Source organism: Budorcas taxicolor, chromosome 15 (assembly GCF_023091745.1).
Source record: "Budorcas taxicolor isolate Tak-1 chromosome 15, Takin1.1, whole genome shotgun sequence".
NCBI lineage: Eukaryota > Metazoa > Chordata > Mammalia > Artiodactyla > Bovidae > Budorcas > Budorcas taxicolor.
This window is the reverse complement of record NC_068924.1, coordinates 994,044-1,013,470: the sequence shown is the minus strand read 5'-3', so window position 1 is coordinate 1,013,470 and position 19,427 is coordinate 994,044. Positions and strand designations below refer to the sequence as shown.

The window sequence follows — 19,427 nt, the reverse complement described above, 5'->3', positions numbered from 1 at the left end:
TTTCAGATGGGCTCTTGTGTCCTGTCAACATACACTAATCTTTTTTCCCCATGTTTCTTACTTTTTGGCATTAGAAGATGCTCCAGGCTAATTCTGTATTTTCCCAAGCTTTATACTCATGGAGTCTTGGTTCCTTTTGGAATGGTATTTGTAAGCTAGAATCTGGATGCTTGGCATGCACATGGCTATTGTCTTGTGGTGCTTCTGGTTTCTCTCAGTATACAGAACTTAAATATATATATGTAAAAATGTGTGCATATGTATATATGTGTGTGTGTGTGTGTGTGTATGTATATATATAAAGTAACCCATGAAAACAGACATCAGTTCTGTTGCTCAGTCGTGTCTCTGACTCTTTGCGTTCCCATGGACTGCAGCACGCCAGGCCTCCCTGTCCATTACCAACTCCTGCAGCCTACTCAAACTCATGTCCATCATGTTAGTGATGCCATCCAACCATCTCATCCTTTGTCATCCCATTCTCCTGCCTTCAATCTTTCCGAGCATCGGTCTTTTCCAGTGAGTCAGTTCTTCCCATCAGGTGGCCAAAGTATTGGAGTTTCATCTTCAGCATCAGTCCTTCCAATGAATATTCAGGACTGATTTCCTTTATAGACTGGTTGGATCTCCTTGGAGTCCAAGGGATTCTCAAGAGTATTCTCCAACACCATAGTTCCAAAGCATCAATTCTTTGGTGCTCAGCTTTCTTTATGGTCCAACTCTCAAATCCATACATGACTACTGGAAAAGCCATCGCTTCGACTAGATGGATCTTTGTTGGCAAAGTAATGTCTCTGCTGTCTAGGTTGGTCATAACTTTTCTTCCAAGGAGCAAGTGTCTTTTAAATTCATGGCTACAGTCACCATCTGGAGTGATTTTGGAGCCCCCCAAAATAAATTCTGTCACTGTTCCCACTGTTTACCCCTCTATTAGTTTTCTGAGTGTTAAGTTTTAAGCCAGCTTTTTCACTTTCATCAAGAGGCTCTTTAGTTCTTCTTTGCTTTCTGCCATAAGTGTGGTGTCATCTGCATGTCTGAGGTTAGTGATATTTCTCCCAGCAATCTTGATTCCAGCTTGTGCTTTTTCCAGTCCAGCATTTCTTATGATATACTCTGCCTAGAATTTAAATAAGCAGGGTGACAATATACAGCCTTGATGAACTCCTTTCCCAATTTGGGACCACTGTGTTGTTCCATGTCTGGTTCTAACTGTTGCCTCTTGACCTTCATACAGATTTCTCAGGAGACAGGATAGGTGGTTTGGTATTCCCAACTTTATGAATTTTCCACAGTTTGTTGTGATCCACACACTCAAAGTCTTTGATATAGTCAGTAAAGCAGAGTATATGCTTATCTGGAACTCTCTTGCTTTTTCGATGATCCAAAAGATGTTGGGAATTTGATCTGTAGTTCCTCTACCTTTTCTAAACCCAGCTTGAACATCTGGAAGTTCACGGTTCACGTACTGTTAAAGCTAGCTTGGAGAATTTTGAGCATTACTTTACTAGCTTGTAAGATGAATGCAGTTGTGTGGTAGTTTAAGCATTCTTTGGCATTGCCTTTCTTTGGGATTGGAATGAAAACTGACCTTTTCCAGTCCTATGGCCATATTGAGTGCAGTACTGTCACAGCATCATCTTTTAGGATTTGAAATAGCTCAACTGGAATTCCATCACCTCCTCTAGCTTTGTTTGTAGTGATGCTTCCTAAGGCCCACTTGACTTCATATTCCAGGATGTCTGGCTCTAGGTGAGTGATCACACCATTGTGATTATTTGAAGATCATTTTTGTATAGTTCTTCTGTGTATTCTTGCCACCTCTTCTTAATATCTTTTGTTTCTGTTAGGTCCACACCATTTCTGTCCTTTATTGAGCCCATTTTTGCATGAAATGTTCCCTGGTATCTCTAATTTTCCTGAAGAGATCTCTAGTCTTTCCCATTCTGTTGTTTTCCTCTATTTGTTTGCACTGATTACTGAGGAAGGCTTTCTTTTCTTTCCTTGCTATTCTTTGGAACTCTGCATTCAAATGGGTATATCTTTCCTTTTTTCCTTTGCCTTTCGCTTCCCTGCTTTTCACAGCTATTTTTATTCTTATTTCTTACCTATTTGTGTATAAATATATTTTAAAAAGGAGTTTATATTGGGAGGTAAATTTTTGGGGATTTTTGTATTTAAGAAGATGAGTACTTTTAACTTTGGATTGATAATTTGGCTGGGTTTAGAATTGGATTTTGAAAGATTCTTACATATGTCCTTGTTTTAAAAAATTCTAATCACTTGTTAAAGAGATTGTGTTTTCTCCATTGTATATTCTTGTCTCCTTTATCAAAGATAAGGTGTCCTTAGGTGCGTGGATTTATCTCTGGGCTTTCTATTTTGTTCCAGTGATCTATATTTCTGTCTTTGTGCCAGTACCATACTGTCTTGATGACTGTAGCTTTGTAGTATAACTTGAAGTCAGGCAGGTTGATTCCTCTAGTTCCATTCTTGTTTCTCAAATTTGCTTTGGCTATTTGAGGTTGTTTTGTATTTCCGTACAAATTATGAAATTATTTGTGCTAGTTCTGTGAAAAATACCATTGGTATCTTAATAGGGATTGCACTGAATCTATAGATTGCTTTGGATAGTATACTCATTTTCACTATATTGATTGTTCCAATCCATGAACATGGTATATTTTTCCATCTATTTGTGTGCTCTTTGATTTCTTTCATCCCACTCCAGTATTCTTACCTGAGAAATCCCATGACAGAGGAGCCTGGTGGGCTACATTCCATGAGGTTGCAAGAGAGTTGGATATGACTTATCAGCTAAACAACAGTAGCAAATGTCCTCAAACCTTCTTTCCCGTTCTCTTTCTGAAAATTATATCTTACCCACTTTTTAGTATCCCCTATAACTTTATTTCTTTGTACTACATTTTGGATAATTTTCTGTTCCAGTTTACTAATTCATGTAGAAAAATAGAACAGAAAAAAATAGGGAAACTCTGAAAAAGAGGACTACTAAGTAGTGTTTAGCTCAGTTCAGTCCCTATCAAAATTCCAATGGTAGCTTTCACAGAAATAGAACAAACAACAGGTACAGGAAAAGGTGTTCAGCATCACTGATCATTGGGGAAAGGCATACGAAAACCACAATGAGATATTACCCCATACCTGTTAGGATGTCTGTCATCAAAAAAATAAGGGAGAACAAGTATTGGAGAGAATGTGGAGGGAAGAAAACCCTTGCACACTATTTGGAATGCCAGTTTATACAGCCGATGGAAAACACTGGAGGTTCCCCCTCAAAGACAGAACCACCGTGTGATCCAGTGGTTCTCCCTCTGGGTATATATCCAGAGGGAATGAAAACAGTATCTTGAAGAGATAGTCTGCACTCCCATGTTCACTGCAGCATTATTCACAGTAGCCAAGATAAGGCAGTGGTGGCAACAGTGTACATGTCCATCAGTGGAAGAATGGATAAACATGTAATATGTATATGTGTGTGTATATGTAAAACATACATGTTACTCAGCTGTAAGAAGAGACATCATTTCATGTGAGACAATATGCATGGACCTTGAATGCTTTATGCTAAGTAAACTAAGTCAGAGAAAGAGACAAATAATGTATAATATCACTTATACAGTATAGGGAATCTGAACTCATATAAATGGAGACTTGAATGGTGGTTACCAGGGCCGGGTGTTGTGGGGGGGAAGTGGAGATGCTGGTCAAAAAGTATAATTTTGATTAAGAAATGATTACATTCATAGGATCTAATGTACAGCATAGTATTAGTTATAGTTAATAAAGTTTCTAAGACAGTAGATCTTAAATGTTCTCACTAGGAAAAGGAGATGGTAACTGTGTGACATGCTGGCAGCTGTTGAAGGGAGTGTGTGTTAATTACAGTGGTAGGTAAGTTACAGTGGTTATCATTTTGCAGTATATGAATATATCAAACCAACATATTTGTATACCTTAAAGTAATACAATGTTGCACATCAGTTATATCACAATATAGCTGGAAAAAAGTATATTATAATGCTGCCGCTACTGCTAACTCACTTCAGCCGTGTCCGACTCTGTGCGACCCCATAGACGGCAGCCCACCAGGCTCCCCCATCCCTGGGATTCTCCAGGCAAGAACACTGGAATGTTGCCATTTCCTTCTCCAGTGCATGAAAGTGAAAAGTGAAAGTGAAGTTGCTCAGTCGTATCTGACCCTCAGCAACCCCATGGACTGCAGCCTACCAGGCTTCTCCGTCCATGGGATTTTCCAGGCAAGAGTACTGGAGTGGAGTGCCATTGCCTTCTTTACATTAATAAAAAATGTGATATGACTCATGAATTGATAGGCAGATAATTGGAAGAGTATAGAAGTTCCAGAAATAGCCTCAATACATGTGGGAATTTAGTATTTGATAAAGGTGGTGTCACATATCTCCAGGAAAATATAGCTTATTCAGCAAAAGAACTAGAGGAAACTGTTAAGCATTTTAAAAAATCTGGATGTGGAAAAGACTTGTCTAAGTATTGCACAAATCCGGAATCCATAAAAGATTGATATTTTTGTCTTTGTAAATTTCTGCATGGCAAGAGCTGCCCATGGAAGTCGGAAGTCCAGGTTCAACCAGAAAGAACATTTTTAATTCAAGGCAAATTAAGGTCTAATTTTCCCAATAGATAAATAATTTTTTCAAGTCAGTTAAAAGAAATTCATGAGTTAGTAAACAAAAAGTTAGGTAAAGAATATGGACATCATTCACTGAAAAGGAAATAAAGTGACATTTTAACATATTAAAATAATATGAAAGATACAAGATGAAGTACACTGAGATATGTTTTTCCTATAGGATTTATATACATCAGTAATTCTCAGTCCTGGGTGTGTATTATCTTTACCTCAGAATCTTAAAAAATACTGATGCCCAGTCTCTAGGTCAGTTAATCTCCCTGATGGTGTCTCAGACATTGGCGGATCTTGAAAGATCCCTAGAGAATTTTGTTGTGCAGCTAGGGTTTAGAATCACTGGTATAAAATTCAAGAAGTTTGATCATATATTGTACTAGTGGAGTAAGGGGAAATGGTCTCATGCATTGCCATTGTATTATATGCAAATTATACCACCTCAATCAGGGGAAATTGGCAGTAATCAAATTTACAAATATAGGTGTACTTTTTGACCTGACAGTGTCCTGATAATTTCCTGTACTCTCACAAGGGCACCTTTGTACAGGAGTACTCAACCATTTGTGAAACAAAAGACTGGAAATGGCCCAAATGTCCATTGATAGGTATCTACTTAAGCACATTGTAATAATCCATACAATGTCTGGCTAAAAAAAGACACAAGGAAGCTCTTTATATACTGATATGGAATCATTTACAAAGTATGTTAAGTGATAAAGGCAGGGTCCAGAGGTCTATATTGTGCTGCCATTTGTGGAAGAAGGAATATGTATTTATTTGCTTTACAGGTATAAGATATTTTTGCACAGATAAAGTAGAAATTGCTAGTGTCATTTCCTCTGAGAAGTGCAGCTTGGTGACTACGGCCAGGAGTAGTATGAAAATTTGTCATACAAGTAGTAAGTGATAGAGCTGGAATTTTTAATCAAGGTCTTTTGTATTCTAGAGTAGATGTATTTCTTCCCCTTCTGCTTCTACAATACAAATACAGACCTAACACAAAGACTTCGAAATTTTGAAAGCCTATTAGCTTACTATTCAGATAATCAAATTGTTCGTACAATTCACAAGCATCATATACTATAAGGTTTTCTTTTCAAGTGCAGTACTTTGAGATCTTTTCAAACTTGAATTATTGCCCATGATTGAATTTTTTTTTAAAACTCCAAACTAGTAGTCATCTGCCAGCTTAGATAATCCAATTTGCCTCTAACAGTATTAAGTTTTTGGAGGAGGAGAATGAAGGAAAGAGCTTTTGTCTCTTACAGAAATTTTTCTTTCTTTTTTTAAGGTTTCCATGGGTGAACTACCAGGATGGCAATCTCAACATTTCAATTCCGGTGTTTAGTATTCACGGCAATCATGATGATCCCACAGGGGTAATTATTGTGTTCTTAAAGTTTGTTGAAATTTTAGAAATTTTCTGTTTGTCTACGGGGAAGCATTCTTCCACTTCTTCCCTGCAGCTTTTAGTCAGATTGACTCAGAGATTCAAATTGACTTTTTATCATTCATATAGGCTTTTATACTGCTTTTTAGATACTTTAAAAAATCTGAGATAATAATTGATGTATGAGATATGCTTTTATTTCTTGAGTGCCAAAGTTAGCAATAAGTAACCAGTAGAAGGAATAACATTTAGGAATAAATAAATGTTGGGAATAACCTAACATTTGTATAATGCTTTACAGATTACCTGGTGCTTTTATCTCAAAAATCTCACTGTAGGAAATAATTGTTTCATGAACAGTTTTAAATCTAAATTAGATCATCTTATTTTGTTTGATAAGGAAGTACAGACCATCTTCAGCTTATGATGGTTCGATCTAACATTTTTCAACTTCACAGTGGTGCAAAACTGACATGCGTTCAGTTGAAACTGAATTATGAGTTTTGATCTTTTTTGTGGCTAATGATTTGTGGGAAGATACTCTTCTTGTGATGCTGAGTAAAGATAGCAAGGGCCAGGAGAGTGAAAAAGTTGGCTTAAAGCTCAACATTCAGAAAACGAAGATCATGGCATCCGGTCCCGTCACTTCATGGGAAATAGGTGGGGAAGCAGTGGAAACAAGTGTCAGACTTTATTTTTTTGGCCTCCAAAATCACTGCATCCATGAAATTAAAGCTGCTTACTCCTCGGAAGAAAAGTTATGACCAACCTAGGTAGCATATTCAAAAGCAGAGACATTACTTTGCCGACTAAGGTCCGTCTAGTTAAGGCTATGGTTTTTCCAGTGGTCATGTATGGATGTGAGAGTTGGACTGTGAAGAAGGCTGAGCGCCGAAGAATTGATGCTTTTGAAGTGTGGTTTTGGAGAAGACTCTTGAGAGTTCCTTGGACTGCAGGGAGATCCAACCAGTCCATTCTGAAGGAGATCAGCCCTGGGATTTCTTTGGAAGGAATAATGCTAAAGCTGAAACTCCAGTACTTTGGCCACCTCATGCGAAGAGTTGACTCATTGGAACAGACTGATGGTGGGAGGGATTGGGGGCAGGAGGAGAAGCGGGTGACAGTGGATGAGATGGCTGGATGGCATCACTGACTCGATGGACGTGAGTCTGAGCGAACTCCGGGAGTTGGTGATGGACAGGGAGGCCTAGCGTGCTGCGATTCATGGGGTCGCAAAGAGTTGGACACAACTGAGCGACTGAACTGAACCGAAAGTAATCTCAAAATATCATTTTATTTTTTCTGGTCATTAATGTATTATAAATCACTATTTAGCTAGTCTTGTTTTCCTCACATCTTGAGAGGTCTGCTTAATATAGCTGGTTTTTTTTTTCCAGTGGACAAGACATGATAAATTTTGATGAAATGTTAACTTTGCATTTAGCATGTGATTCTACTCACAGTGATAGAAAAAAGGATAGCACATACTTTACTATTGTAATCTTGTTTTGACAAGGCACTATCTTCATCTAGGTTTTTATAACTGCTATACAGAATATACTTTTAATAAGTAATAACATGATATGCAGATTATTTTTAGATATACAGTAATATTCTTTGAAAATATTTTGCATAGGCAGATGCACTCTGCGCCCTGGATATTTTAAGTTGTGCTGGATTTGTCAATCACTTTGGACGTTCATTGTCTGTGGAGAAGATAGACATTAGTCCAGTTTTGCTTCAGAAAGGAAGTACAAAAATTGCTCTATATGGCTTAGGTAAGATGGCTTTATATTACTATTTATGTTGATAAACATTTAATTGTTTAAGCAACTAGGAAATCAAATTCTGGAGTTCACTTTGTTGTTGTTTGGAAAGTAGTAAGGCAAATCTAATTATTCCTTATGGGTGACTTTAAAAAATGTTACAACATTTTGATGGACATTTTTCATTCTTTTTCATTCTTTACCAATATGGTAAAGAATCTGCCTGCAGTGCAGGAGATCCAGATTCGATCCCTGAGTCAGGAAGATCCCCTGGAAAAGGGAATGGTTACTCCAGTATTCTTGCCTGGAAAATTCCATGGACAGAGGAGCCAGGCAGGCTACGGTCCATCAGGTTTTCAAGAGTCAGACATGAAGGACCGACTGACATTTCATTTCAATAGTCCTTGAGATTTGTTTTTAATAGCAGTTTTGATGAAAAAATATTTTTCCCTTAGTAGCTGTTGTTTATTTTTTCTTTCTTTTTTTTGTTTTAGACTCAGACAAGAATCCTGAACATCAGAACTGTAGAGTAATTTAGAAAAACTGCATTTTTATACACTGTCCAATACAGTAATCATGTGGATATCAGGAACTAGAAAAGTGGCTAGTCTAAATTGAGTCATGCTATAAGTATAAAATACGTATTAGATTTTTAAGATAGAAAAAAAATGTAAAATACCTTACTCAGATATTGGGTTAAATAAAATATATTAAAATTAATTTTACCAATTTCTTTTACTTATTTTAATGTGGCTACTAGAAAATTTTAAATTACATATTTGGCCTGTTTTGGTGGCTCACATGATATTTTTATTAGTGCTTGTTTAGAACTGTCATCTACAATGCTCTGAAAATTTGCTTTATCAACTTTTGAAATTTATTTAGTTTCCAGTAGGTAAAAGCTTGTTTGCTAGGCTTTATTACATGTGAATGGAAGACTATTTTTGTTTGTTGTTCTTCAGTGGCTAAGTTGTGTCTGACTCTTGTGACCTCATTGAGTTAGTCCTTCACTATCTCCTAGAGTTTGCTCAGATTCATGTCCATTGAGTAGGTGATGTTATCTAGCCATCTCATCCTCTGCTGCTCCTTTCTTTTGCCTTCATTGTTTCCCAGCATCAGGGTCTTTTCCAGTGAGTTGGTTCTGCATCAGGTGGCCAAAGTATTGGAGTTTCAGCTTCAGCATCAGTCCTTCCAGTTGATATTCAGGGTTAATTTCCTTTAGGATTGACTGGTTTGATCTCCTTACAGTTCAAGGGACTCTTCAAGAGTCTTCTCCAGCACCACAGTTTGAAACCATCAATTCTTTTGCACTCAGCCTTCTTTATGGTCCAACTCTTACATCCATACATGACTACTGGGAAAACCATTATCAGCATGCATTCAGAGTGTATTTTTTGTGTCTTCATTTGGTGAAGTTCAGTTTGATATTTGTTATATGAATACAATAGTTTCATTGTTTTTGATGTGTATCATTTAGTCGCTAAATTGTGCCCGACTCTTTGCAACTCCATGAACTGTAGCCCACGAGGCTCTTGCATCCGTGGAATTCTCCAGGCAAGAACACTGGAGTGGGTTGCCATTTCCTAAGTATTATAAAATTTATACTTCATGTTAAACCAGTTTTAAAGTACCCCAGGGGAAATTGAGAAAAAACTCATGCTGTAACTAACCTCAACATGAGTGAAGTGAGTGAAAGTCACTCAGTCGTGTCTGACTCTCTGCGACCCTGTAGACTATACAGTCCATGGAATTCTCCAGGCCAGAACACTGGAGTGGGTAGCCTTTCCCTTCTCCAGGGGATCTTCCCAACCCAGGGATCGAACCCAGGTCTCCCGCATTGCAGGCGGATTCTTTACCAGCTGAGCTATCAGGGAAGCCCATAGTTTTCATTATTTTTTGAGTGATTTTGGTATAATAGAAGCCTTAGTACTCATTTCTCTTTGTATATGTTTTTAAAGAATAATTAAGAATAATTATGTATATGTTTTTAAAGAATAATTAAGATGGATGGTTTATTTAAATACTTTCTGTAGGAAGTGTAGAGTCTTTGCCCAGGTTACATAATTTTGCCAGTAGAAAAGCATCATGGCAATCTGTATTTCAGAGATACAGAAGATGAGATCAAAATATTATGTCTGATTTTTGCAAGTGATAGAGCAGGAAGTAAAATACACTTTAAAAAAAAAACACTCCTGATATTTTAATCACTGTAACATTAGGGATCATATCTGAAGAAAATGATTGATCCTTACACTTTCAAACCAAGGACAAACCCCATTATGCCTTAGTCACTGCCAGAAGCAATGAGTTGGTTCTGCATCAGGTGGCCAAAGTATTGGAGTTTCAGCTTCAATAGCTGAAACTATTTCAGCTCTGCAAGCTCTTATCTCATCCTGTTCTATTTTCCTTAACTGGACTCAGTCTCTACCCTCCAGCGGCTACTCCCACCCCAGCTCTGTATATGCTGCTGTTGCTAAGTCGCTTTAGTTGTATCCGACTCTGGGCGACCCCATAGACAGCAGCCCACCAGGCTTCTCCATCCACAGGACTCTCCAGGCACGAATACTGGAGTGGGGTGTCATATTCTAGAGCCTTTTTTAGTTAGCAGACTCCTCATATCATCAGTCCCTGAATGCTCCCTGTGCTGTGTCACTGTGAATGACACTGGCCTACGAGGCTCCTGTGTCCTGTGCAGTTTTCTCCTGGCCTCTCACAGGCTCTAGGGTGGAAGGGCTGGAGGGCAAGTCCCTGCTCTCCTTGCTTCCTGCTACCACCCCTGTCCTTCCTTTTCAGATACCCTTGAAGCTAACTGCCAACCAGTAAACTGCCCTTTCCATTACCTCAATTTTCTTACCTGCTTACCTTCCAGTTTTGTCAGTGTTCTCAGTATTTCTGCAGCTAAGTAGATCAACCTTCTAATGCCCTGGATTTTCATGTCTTGCCTTTTTTGTCCCAGTCATACGTTCCACCATCATTTCAATTGCTAGCACTAGGAGTTCTCTCTAGAAGCTAGACCTCTTCTAGCTCTTATACTTCTGCAGCATTGACTTTTCTTCCTTAATCACTCCATGAAGTGGTAACCTTGTCCTCCCACTGATAATTGCCTTCTTAGCATCCTGACTTGCCTTTAATAGCATTTAAAATTACAATTTGCATGTTTATTTTCATTGACCTATACTAGACTAAGATTATCCTTTGGGGAGTTAGGAAGAGTTATTTAAAAATCATTAAATTATTTAAAAGCACACTGTTTTTATTTAAAAGCATAATATATATAAAACTATTATTTTTAAGTACATTTTAAAATCTCACCCCTTTTAATGTCATTTCCTGTGTATTTTAAAATGTATATGTTAGATCAAGAGTACACATAGAAAAAATAGAGTAGGAAACAATATTATTAAAAATTTTAATAAGACTATGAGCATAGAAAACAGATTTTTATTCTACATTTCTAGATTTTGAAGGTATGTATGCTTGACATGGAAAACATCGTTTGCAACTGACTGCTCAGCAGGTTTCCCTGGTGGCTCAGCAGTGAAGACTTCCCCTGCCAATACTGGACACTTGTAGGAGACTCGAGTTCAATCCCTGGGTCGGGAAGACCCCTTGGAGGAGGAAATGGCAACCCACTCCAGTACTTGCTTGGGAAATCTCACGAACAGAGGAGCCTGATGGGCTACAGTCCATGGGGTCACAAAGAGTCTGACACAACTGAGCGACTAAACAAAAACAACTGCTCAGCAGCTGTCAGGCATGAACTTGGAACGTTTTCATTTGGGAATAATAATATCAGATTTCAAATATCTCTCTGATAGGAAAATGAGATACTCAGAGAAGCACATAATTTAGAAGCAAAACTTTTAAAATAATGTAATGTCTATTTCAGGATCCATTCCAGATGAAAGGCTCTATCGAATGTTTGTCAACAAAAAAGTAACAATGTTGAGACCCAAAGAAGATGAGAACTCTTGGTTTAACTTATTTGTGATTCATCAGAACAGGTAAAAGTTTTGTCTCTGAAAATTCTTGAGTCAAATATTGAGGTTCCCCAAATCTCTGTTTCTAAGCTTACCTATATTTTAGTAAAGGGCTCCTTATTCCTTGAAGGCTGTCAGTGCGGGATCAGGCAGACTTAGATAGGCATTGTGTGACTGCATCTTGAAATCATTTTCAATATATATTCATACTTATTAACACAAATGAGTCTTTCTAGCATATGGGTAAGAAATACCAAAAACCATAAAATGAATGCTCCTAAATTCAGAAGGAAGTGGAACATGAGCAGTACATTACCCCATGCCCTTTTCTGACCCTATATTTTTCTACATACTTTATAGGGAAGCATTATCTTCACTTTTTATTTAATCTGTCCATAGCTTGCTTTATTGTTCAGTTATACACTTATTCATGAGTCATCTTTATTTGGTTTTGGTATAACTGGAACCATGCTTTATATTTTGCAGTTGGCTTATTTTTGTTCAACAGTATGTTACTTCAAAATGAAAGTGTCAGTCATTAGTCATGTCTGACTCTTGTGACCACATGGACTGTAACCCGCCAGGCTCCTCTGTCCATGGGATTCTCCAGGCAAGAATACTGGAACGGGTAGCCATTCCCTTCACCAGGGAATCTTCCCAACCCAGGGATCAAACCCAGGTCTCCTGCATTGCAGGTGGATTCTTTACCACTGAGCCACCAGGGAAGCCCTATGTCACTATGATTCATTTTGCTGCTTAACAGCATAACTCTTTTTCACTGATGTATACATTTCGACTTTTTCGCCTGTTGATGACTGTTTCGTTATTTCCAGATTTTTTTTTTTTTTTTGATCTTTTTGTTAGGAACATTCTTTTTTTTTTTTTTGGTATATGTGCTGCTGAAGTGGGTACAGGAATATTCTTATACATTACTCCTGGTACATATATACAGGTGTTTTTCCAGAATATTAAATATAGGTAGATCAGCTTTTTTTTGTTGGTAGTTTTAAGAAATTTAATCTAGTGGCAGGGTATAAGGTTGATTGAAAGGAAATAGAGATTTGAAGAAACAAGATTTATTATGTGATAATTATAGTAAAAAAGTGTGAGATGGTAACAATGGTGGCAGTGAAATGATATATAAGGAACAAAGTTGGAAAAGTTATTGAAAAAGAATCTGAAGGGATTTGGGGCCTGATTATATAATTTCTTCTTCTTATTATTAAATAGTATTATTTATTGAAGAGATATTTATTGACTGTAGAATACTCTGGTACTTGTCCATCACCACAACTCAGTGAAAGAAAGGTTTTAGGCTGCAGTGTTATGTTGCCTTATGTATATTCTTGAATAAACATGGTGAGTTTCAAAGGAGAAACAGGACAGGGTTTTGATATGTTGGTTTCTATGTAACAGACAGGGAGTTTGTTCCTTCTCTTGCTGAAGGCTTCCCGTTCTGCTACACTTTCTGCTTTCCCCAAGTAGGAATAAGTCAGAAGCCATTCCATACCAGAATGAGAGGTGGAGTGGCAGCATTGATAAGGGGAATGGATAATATAATGTTGGTATGGCTGGTTGCTGTTAAGGGTGATGTTAATAATTTTGATCATTTGATTAAGGTGGTGTAGACCACGTTTCTCCACTGGAAAGGTCACATCTTCTACTTTATAATAATAAATATATTGGGAAAAATACATTGAGACTATGTGAATATCCTGTTTCTCCTTAGATTTTGACCCACAGGCTTTAGCATCCACTGGTGCATCTCGATGGGGAAACAGTGGCTGACTTTATTTTTCTGGGCTCCAAAATCACTGCAGATGGTGATTGTAGCCATGAAATTAACAGACGCTTACTCCTTGGAAGGAAGGTTATCACCAACCTAGATAACATATTCAAAAGCAAAGACATTACTTTGCCAACAAAGGTCCGTCTAGTCAAGGCTATGGTTTTTCCAGTGGTCATGTTTGGATGTGAGAATTGGACTGTGAAGAAAGCTGAGTGCCAAAGAATTAATGCTTTTGAACTGTGATGTTGGAGAAGACTCTTGAGAGTCCCTTGGACTGCAAGGAGTTCCAACCAGTCCATCCTAAAGGAGATCAATCCTGGGTATTCATTGGAAGGACTGATGTTGAAGCTGAAACTCCAATACTTTGGCCACCTGATATGAAAAGCTGACTCATTGGAAAAGACCCTGATGCTGGGAAAGATTGAGGGCAAGAGGAGAAGGGGACGACAGAGGATGAGATGGTTGGATAGCATCACCGACTCAATGGACATGGGTTTGGGTGGACTCTGGGAGTTGGTGATGGACAGGGAGGCCTGGTGTGCTGTGGTTCATGGGGTTGCAAAGAGTCGGACATGACTGAGTGACTGAACTGAACTGAAGGTGCATCTTGTTTCCAGTAATTAATGCTGTGGTGGTGTTTGTAACTTTTTAAATTTCCCTTATTCTTTCTATAATTATTGACTGAAAGTCTTCTGTTACGAAAATTTGTCATTCTCATTTATTTACTTATTCATTCCATTCATTTATTTATGTTACTTTAGACTCAAATATTTATTTTATTCTTTGAGGTACAGTCCAGTATTAGCAGTTTCTGTTGTTGCTTACTTTGTTTCAACTCTGACCATTGAGAGCATTTTTATATCAGCTTCTGTGCTCTTTCAGCAAGCCCTCTTCCTTTTTGTTTTTTGAACTATGTCATTAACCTTCCAGTCCTACAAGATGCTCCAGGCTCCCCTTGTATTTTTCTCCCAAGCCCAGGAATCAACTACTTTGCCAAGGAGCCCTAATTGCTTTCATTGGAGAGTGGTATTTAGAAACCCAGATATGGCCACTAAGTGTGCTTAGTGCTACTGCCGGTCTCCATAGCCCTCATGACTAGAGTTAAGGGAATATGTGTATATTTACTAATTCACGTATACATATTTGTATGTATGTATGTGTTTGAGCAAACTCCCGGATATGGTGAAGGACAGGGAAGCCTGGCGTGCTGCAGTCCGTGGGGTCGCAAAGAGTCAGACATGACTGAGCAACTGAACAACAAATATGTGTGTTAAAAAAAAAAAACCCTAGTGCAAGTTCATACTGATTTGAATCCAGCTCTACAGGGTTCATTTTTGTCTTCTCCCTTATTTGAGGCTTCTTTCTCTAACAGAAACCTGGATTGTATCATCTTTATGTTTACTTACTTTTTAAATCTTAATTCACATATAAAGTAATTTTAAAATTGAGAAAATTTGCCAGCCAGGATTCCGTGTTTGTATATTATTTTAGTCCATAGCCTTAAACTATATCTAGTAAAAAACACCACTTTCTAAAGTTACTTAGGTCAGTTCCTTTTCCCCTATCCCTTCATTGTCATTATAATAGGTTTTTATTGTAATGCTGTTAGGGTCATTTTTCACCTTCAACATTATTACTTTCTTTTTGTTTTCAGGGTAAGTATGTTTTCAGGGCCTTGTAAATAAAAACAAACTGATTTTCTCATACAGAGCAAGAATTTTTGAGCCTTTTACATTTTACTTTATTTCCTATTTATTTTTATATGTTGATCAATTTTCTTTTTCTTGCAGCGAAAGAAGGTAAACCCTAAACAGATTTTGTCATGCAAAACATTTCCACAAGGATGTTCTAATAGGGTTCTGTGTCATAAGTCAGAGTCAACCCACCAGCATAATTCTCCCTTTTCCTGTGCTCCAGGAAGGCACACATACATCATGTTTATTTGAGTTATTCTGCTCTCTTCAGTCATTGTGATAGCATTATACATTTTTTTTACATAAAAGTGTTTTTTTACATAAACATTCCTAGATACATGAGCTTTTTTGATTTCATTTCCTGCTCTTCTGTGCATTCATTCTGCTCAGCTACACTGGTCCCCTTGCTGCTCTTGAACTCACTGGAAACATTCCCATGTCAGTGCCGTAGCCATCAATTTCCTCGCTCTGCCTAGGTCTCGGGCATTCCTGGTCCCTCATCTCCATGCTCTGCTACTTGTCTCCTGTCAGAGAGGCTTTTCTGGACCACCCTGTGTATAGTAGCCTCCCTTTTACATGTAACTTTTCCCTTTATTTTTCTATATAGCCCCTATCACTATCTGACAAAACTTTATATAAAAAACATAGAGATATATATGTGTATGTGTATGCATATACATGAGCATATTGTGTTATTGCTAGTTTCCCCCATTTGAGCAAGGACTTTGTTCATGTCTTCAGGATCTAGAAGAGACCTGGGAAACCTGACACATACAGACACTCAGTAAATGTTTGTTGAGTGAATGAATGTTGGCTTGCCTCAGTTGAATGCTGGTTGAAGTCGTTGAACACTTGTACTTAAATTCTCAGTGATATAAATCAATATTGTGGAAAATTTTTTCTTATTTTCCTCTCTTTGGGTTTTCAGATATCTTTTAATAATAGCAGCTAAACTAGGTATAAAATAAGGGTTTGGAAATCACATTCATACAATATTTTATTTAATATTGAAAACTCTTATCTCTTATATAAGACTGACATTCTCATTGTTTTAATCAGTAAAAGAAACATGTTAAAAGTGAGGGGACATACAAGCTTAGGTTAAATTCACTGTCATCTTCTGTGTTTTGTTTGGTGTACACTCAGACCAGTTTATAGGTTTTTACTCTTTCTAGAGCTCATGCTTTTCTGGCTTTCCCACAGGGAGAGTTATTCCTCTTTACCTTTTGTGACCTGCCTCTGTGTAGAATTGACTGCTTTCTCTTTTGAGGCTTTTACTTGTCTGTGTCCTGCAAGCTTGTAAACCCTTTGAGATTAGGAATTAGATATTATCTTTGTATCCCCAACCCCTCAAATACTTTCTGGCTTACAGAAGGGATAGTAAATCTTTAGTGACTGGAGAAAGACTTATTATGAAGTTGTTTTATATCTGTGGACATTTATAATACTTAGTTTTAAAAATCTTGGCATAGGAGTAAACATGGAAGTACCAACTTCATTCCAGAGCAGTTTTTGGATGACTTCATCGATCTTGTTATCTGGGGCCATGAACATGAGTGTAAAATAGCTCCAACCAAAAATGAACAGCAGCTCTTCTACGTGTCACAGCCTGGAAGTTCAGTGGTCACGTCTCTTTCCCCAGGAGAAGCTGTAAAGAAGTAAGTAATGATTATATTTTCCAAATCAATTCTTAAAAATATTTTCTATAATAATCTGATCATCTCATAGGCCAAAAGTACTGATGGTGCTGTTACTTATATGATAAATTTATTTATAAAGACTGATTATTCCATATACTATTACTATTTTCCTAGATTTTAAGCTGTTTTCAGCAGGAGTGAAATACCCCAGTGGTATTAATGATTTTGCTGTTCATTAGGCCAATTCAAGGCTAACATTTTTTATTAATTAAATTTTAAGTTAGAATGCTATAGGAAAGTTGATGGATGAGTAGATTTTATTCTGGGGAAGAAGAATGTTTACGTTTTTTCCTGTGATATAACATTAAGATCAAATTACTAAAAGTCTTCCTTGGTGGTCCAGTGGTTAAAAATCTGCCTTGCAATGTGCAAGATAGGTTCGATCCGTGATCAGGGAACTAAGATCCCACATGCCACGAAGCAACTAAGCCCAGGCACCACAACTACTAAGCGTTGCATGCCACAACTAGAAAGTCCACAGCCAAATAAATAAATAAATATTAAAAAAAAAAAACAAATCAAATTACTAAACATTTTTTAAGGAGGGGAGGTTTTAAGGATTTTGTAGACATTAACAAATATGATCGTTTTGATGTGCACATTTTCATGAGGAAATTTACAATGTGATTAGGTTTTCATTTCCCTCCTCATTTCAGACACATTGGTTTGCTGCGTATTAAAGGAAGGAAGATGAATATGCAGAAAATTCCTCTCCGAACAGTGAGGCAGTTTTTCATGGATGATGTTGTTCTGGCTGATCATCCAGACATTTTTAACCCAGATAATCCTAAAGTAACGCAAGTCATACAGAACTTCTGCTTGGAGAAGGTAATTCTTCTAGATAAAGATCAGTGAAATCTATTTTAGTTGAGAGATTATTTACATTGAATTAAATACTTCAGTAGACTAGAGGGAAGACATTACATTTGTTACATTCTCTTGAAACCTTTAAGGAACCACTGTTCAGTAAATGAGTTTAGGTGTATTGAAGGTTTTTTTTTAAGTCTTTGAGATGGAAGAATGCTACATATAGAGGAAACTTTAAGCCCCCCTCCCAGATCCTTTCCTCCTCCTCAGAGATGCATGTATAATTGCTTTTCTTTTTTTATCCTGATTTGATAATTTGTTCATTTTATTAATGAAAGCAGTAACTTTGATTGGGGAATCGCAGGATACTATGGTAGATGAGGAGAACCTTAGCCTAGTAATCTCCCTCACACATCCTCTCACCCTGAAATCTACCTCCAGATAAAATCTTGAAATGTGTCTGCTAGGGCTTCCCTGGTCGCTCAGCTGGTAAAAGATTATCCTGCAATGCAGGAGATCCTGGTTCATTCCTGGGTTGGAAAGATCCCCTGGAGAAGGGATAGGCTACCCACTCCAGTATTCTTGGGTTTCCTTGGTGGCTTAGATGGTAAAGAGTCTATTTACAGTGCAACAGACCTCGGTTTGATCCCTGGGTTGGGAAGATCCCCTGGGGGTGGGCATGGCAACCCACTCCAGTATTCTTGCCTGAAGAATGCCATGGACTGAGGAATCTGGTGGGCTACAGTCCCTGGGGTCGCAATGAGTCAGACATGATTGAGTGATTAAACACAGCACAGGGACCATGTCACTTCAGTGTAAGTCCCATACCTCCTCCCATACAGATCACCATCCCTAAACCTCTGCAGAATTTCTTGAGCCACTTTGAAGTTGGATGAATGCATTTGATAATATGGAATTTGACATCTTAATACAGTAAGTCTACGCATGAACGTTCAAGTTGCAAACTTTGAAATATGCAGACATGCGTTTGCATGTCCCATCACTTAAATTAGTTCACATGTCTGCTGTACATTGTCACATGCATGCATCCTCTGCAATGGCTGTACTCTGGTGTACTGCACTGTACAGAGGGCTTCCCTGATGGCTCAGCAGTAAAGCGTCTGCCTGCGGTGCAGGAGACATGGCTTTGATCACTGGGTTGGGAAGGTCCCCTGGAGAAGGAACTGGCAAGCCACTCCAGTATTCTTGCCTGGAGACTCCCAGGCAAGAGGAGCATGGTGGGTTATAGTCCATGGGGTCGCAAGAGGCCGACACGACTTAGCGACTAAACCACCACAACCACTGTATAGAGTATGGTAATACAGTATCTTTATTTCAAGCTGAAGAATGTCTGGAAGGAGGAGTAAAAGCAGCAGTGATGTAGCTGGTATTGTTGTACTTTTCAAAGTGCCACATTTAAGATTAAAAATGTTTTCTTTATTTTTTTGTGTTTGTTTTTATGTATTTTTGTATGAAAAGTATTATAAACCTATTTGTGCATGTGTGCCAAGTTGCTTCAGTTGTGTCTGACTCTTTGCAACCCTTTGGATTGTAACCCGCCAAGCTCTGAATACTGGAGTGGGTTGCCATGCGCTCCTCCAGGGAATCTTCCTG

The 19,427-nt window shown here is 38.0% G+C and overlaps 1 protein-coding gene across 1 annotated transcript in view; it reads left to right on the top strand.

The window, feature by feature from the left end:
- The window catches only part of MRE11 (MRE11 homolog, double strand break repair nuclease), a 76,642-nt gene that overhangs the window by 10,894 nt on the left and 46,321 nt on the right, over positions 1-19,427 (top strand). The window contains exons 5-9 of the mRNA XM_052652594.1: positions 5,979-6,066; positions 7,714-7,855; positions 11,733-11,847; positions 16,779-16,964; positions 17,663-17,834. Coding sequence (XP_052508554.1) covers positions 5,979-6,066; positions 7,714-7,855; positions 11,733-11,847; positions 16,779-16,964; positions 17,663-17,834 — 703 coding nt within the window. The remainder of the gene's footprint in view (positions 1-5,978; positions 6,067-7,713; positions 7,856-11,732; positions 11,848-16,778; positions 16,965-17,662; positions 17,835-19,427) is intronic.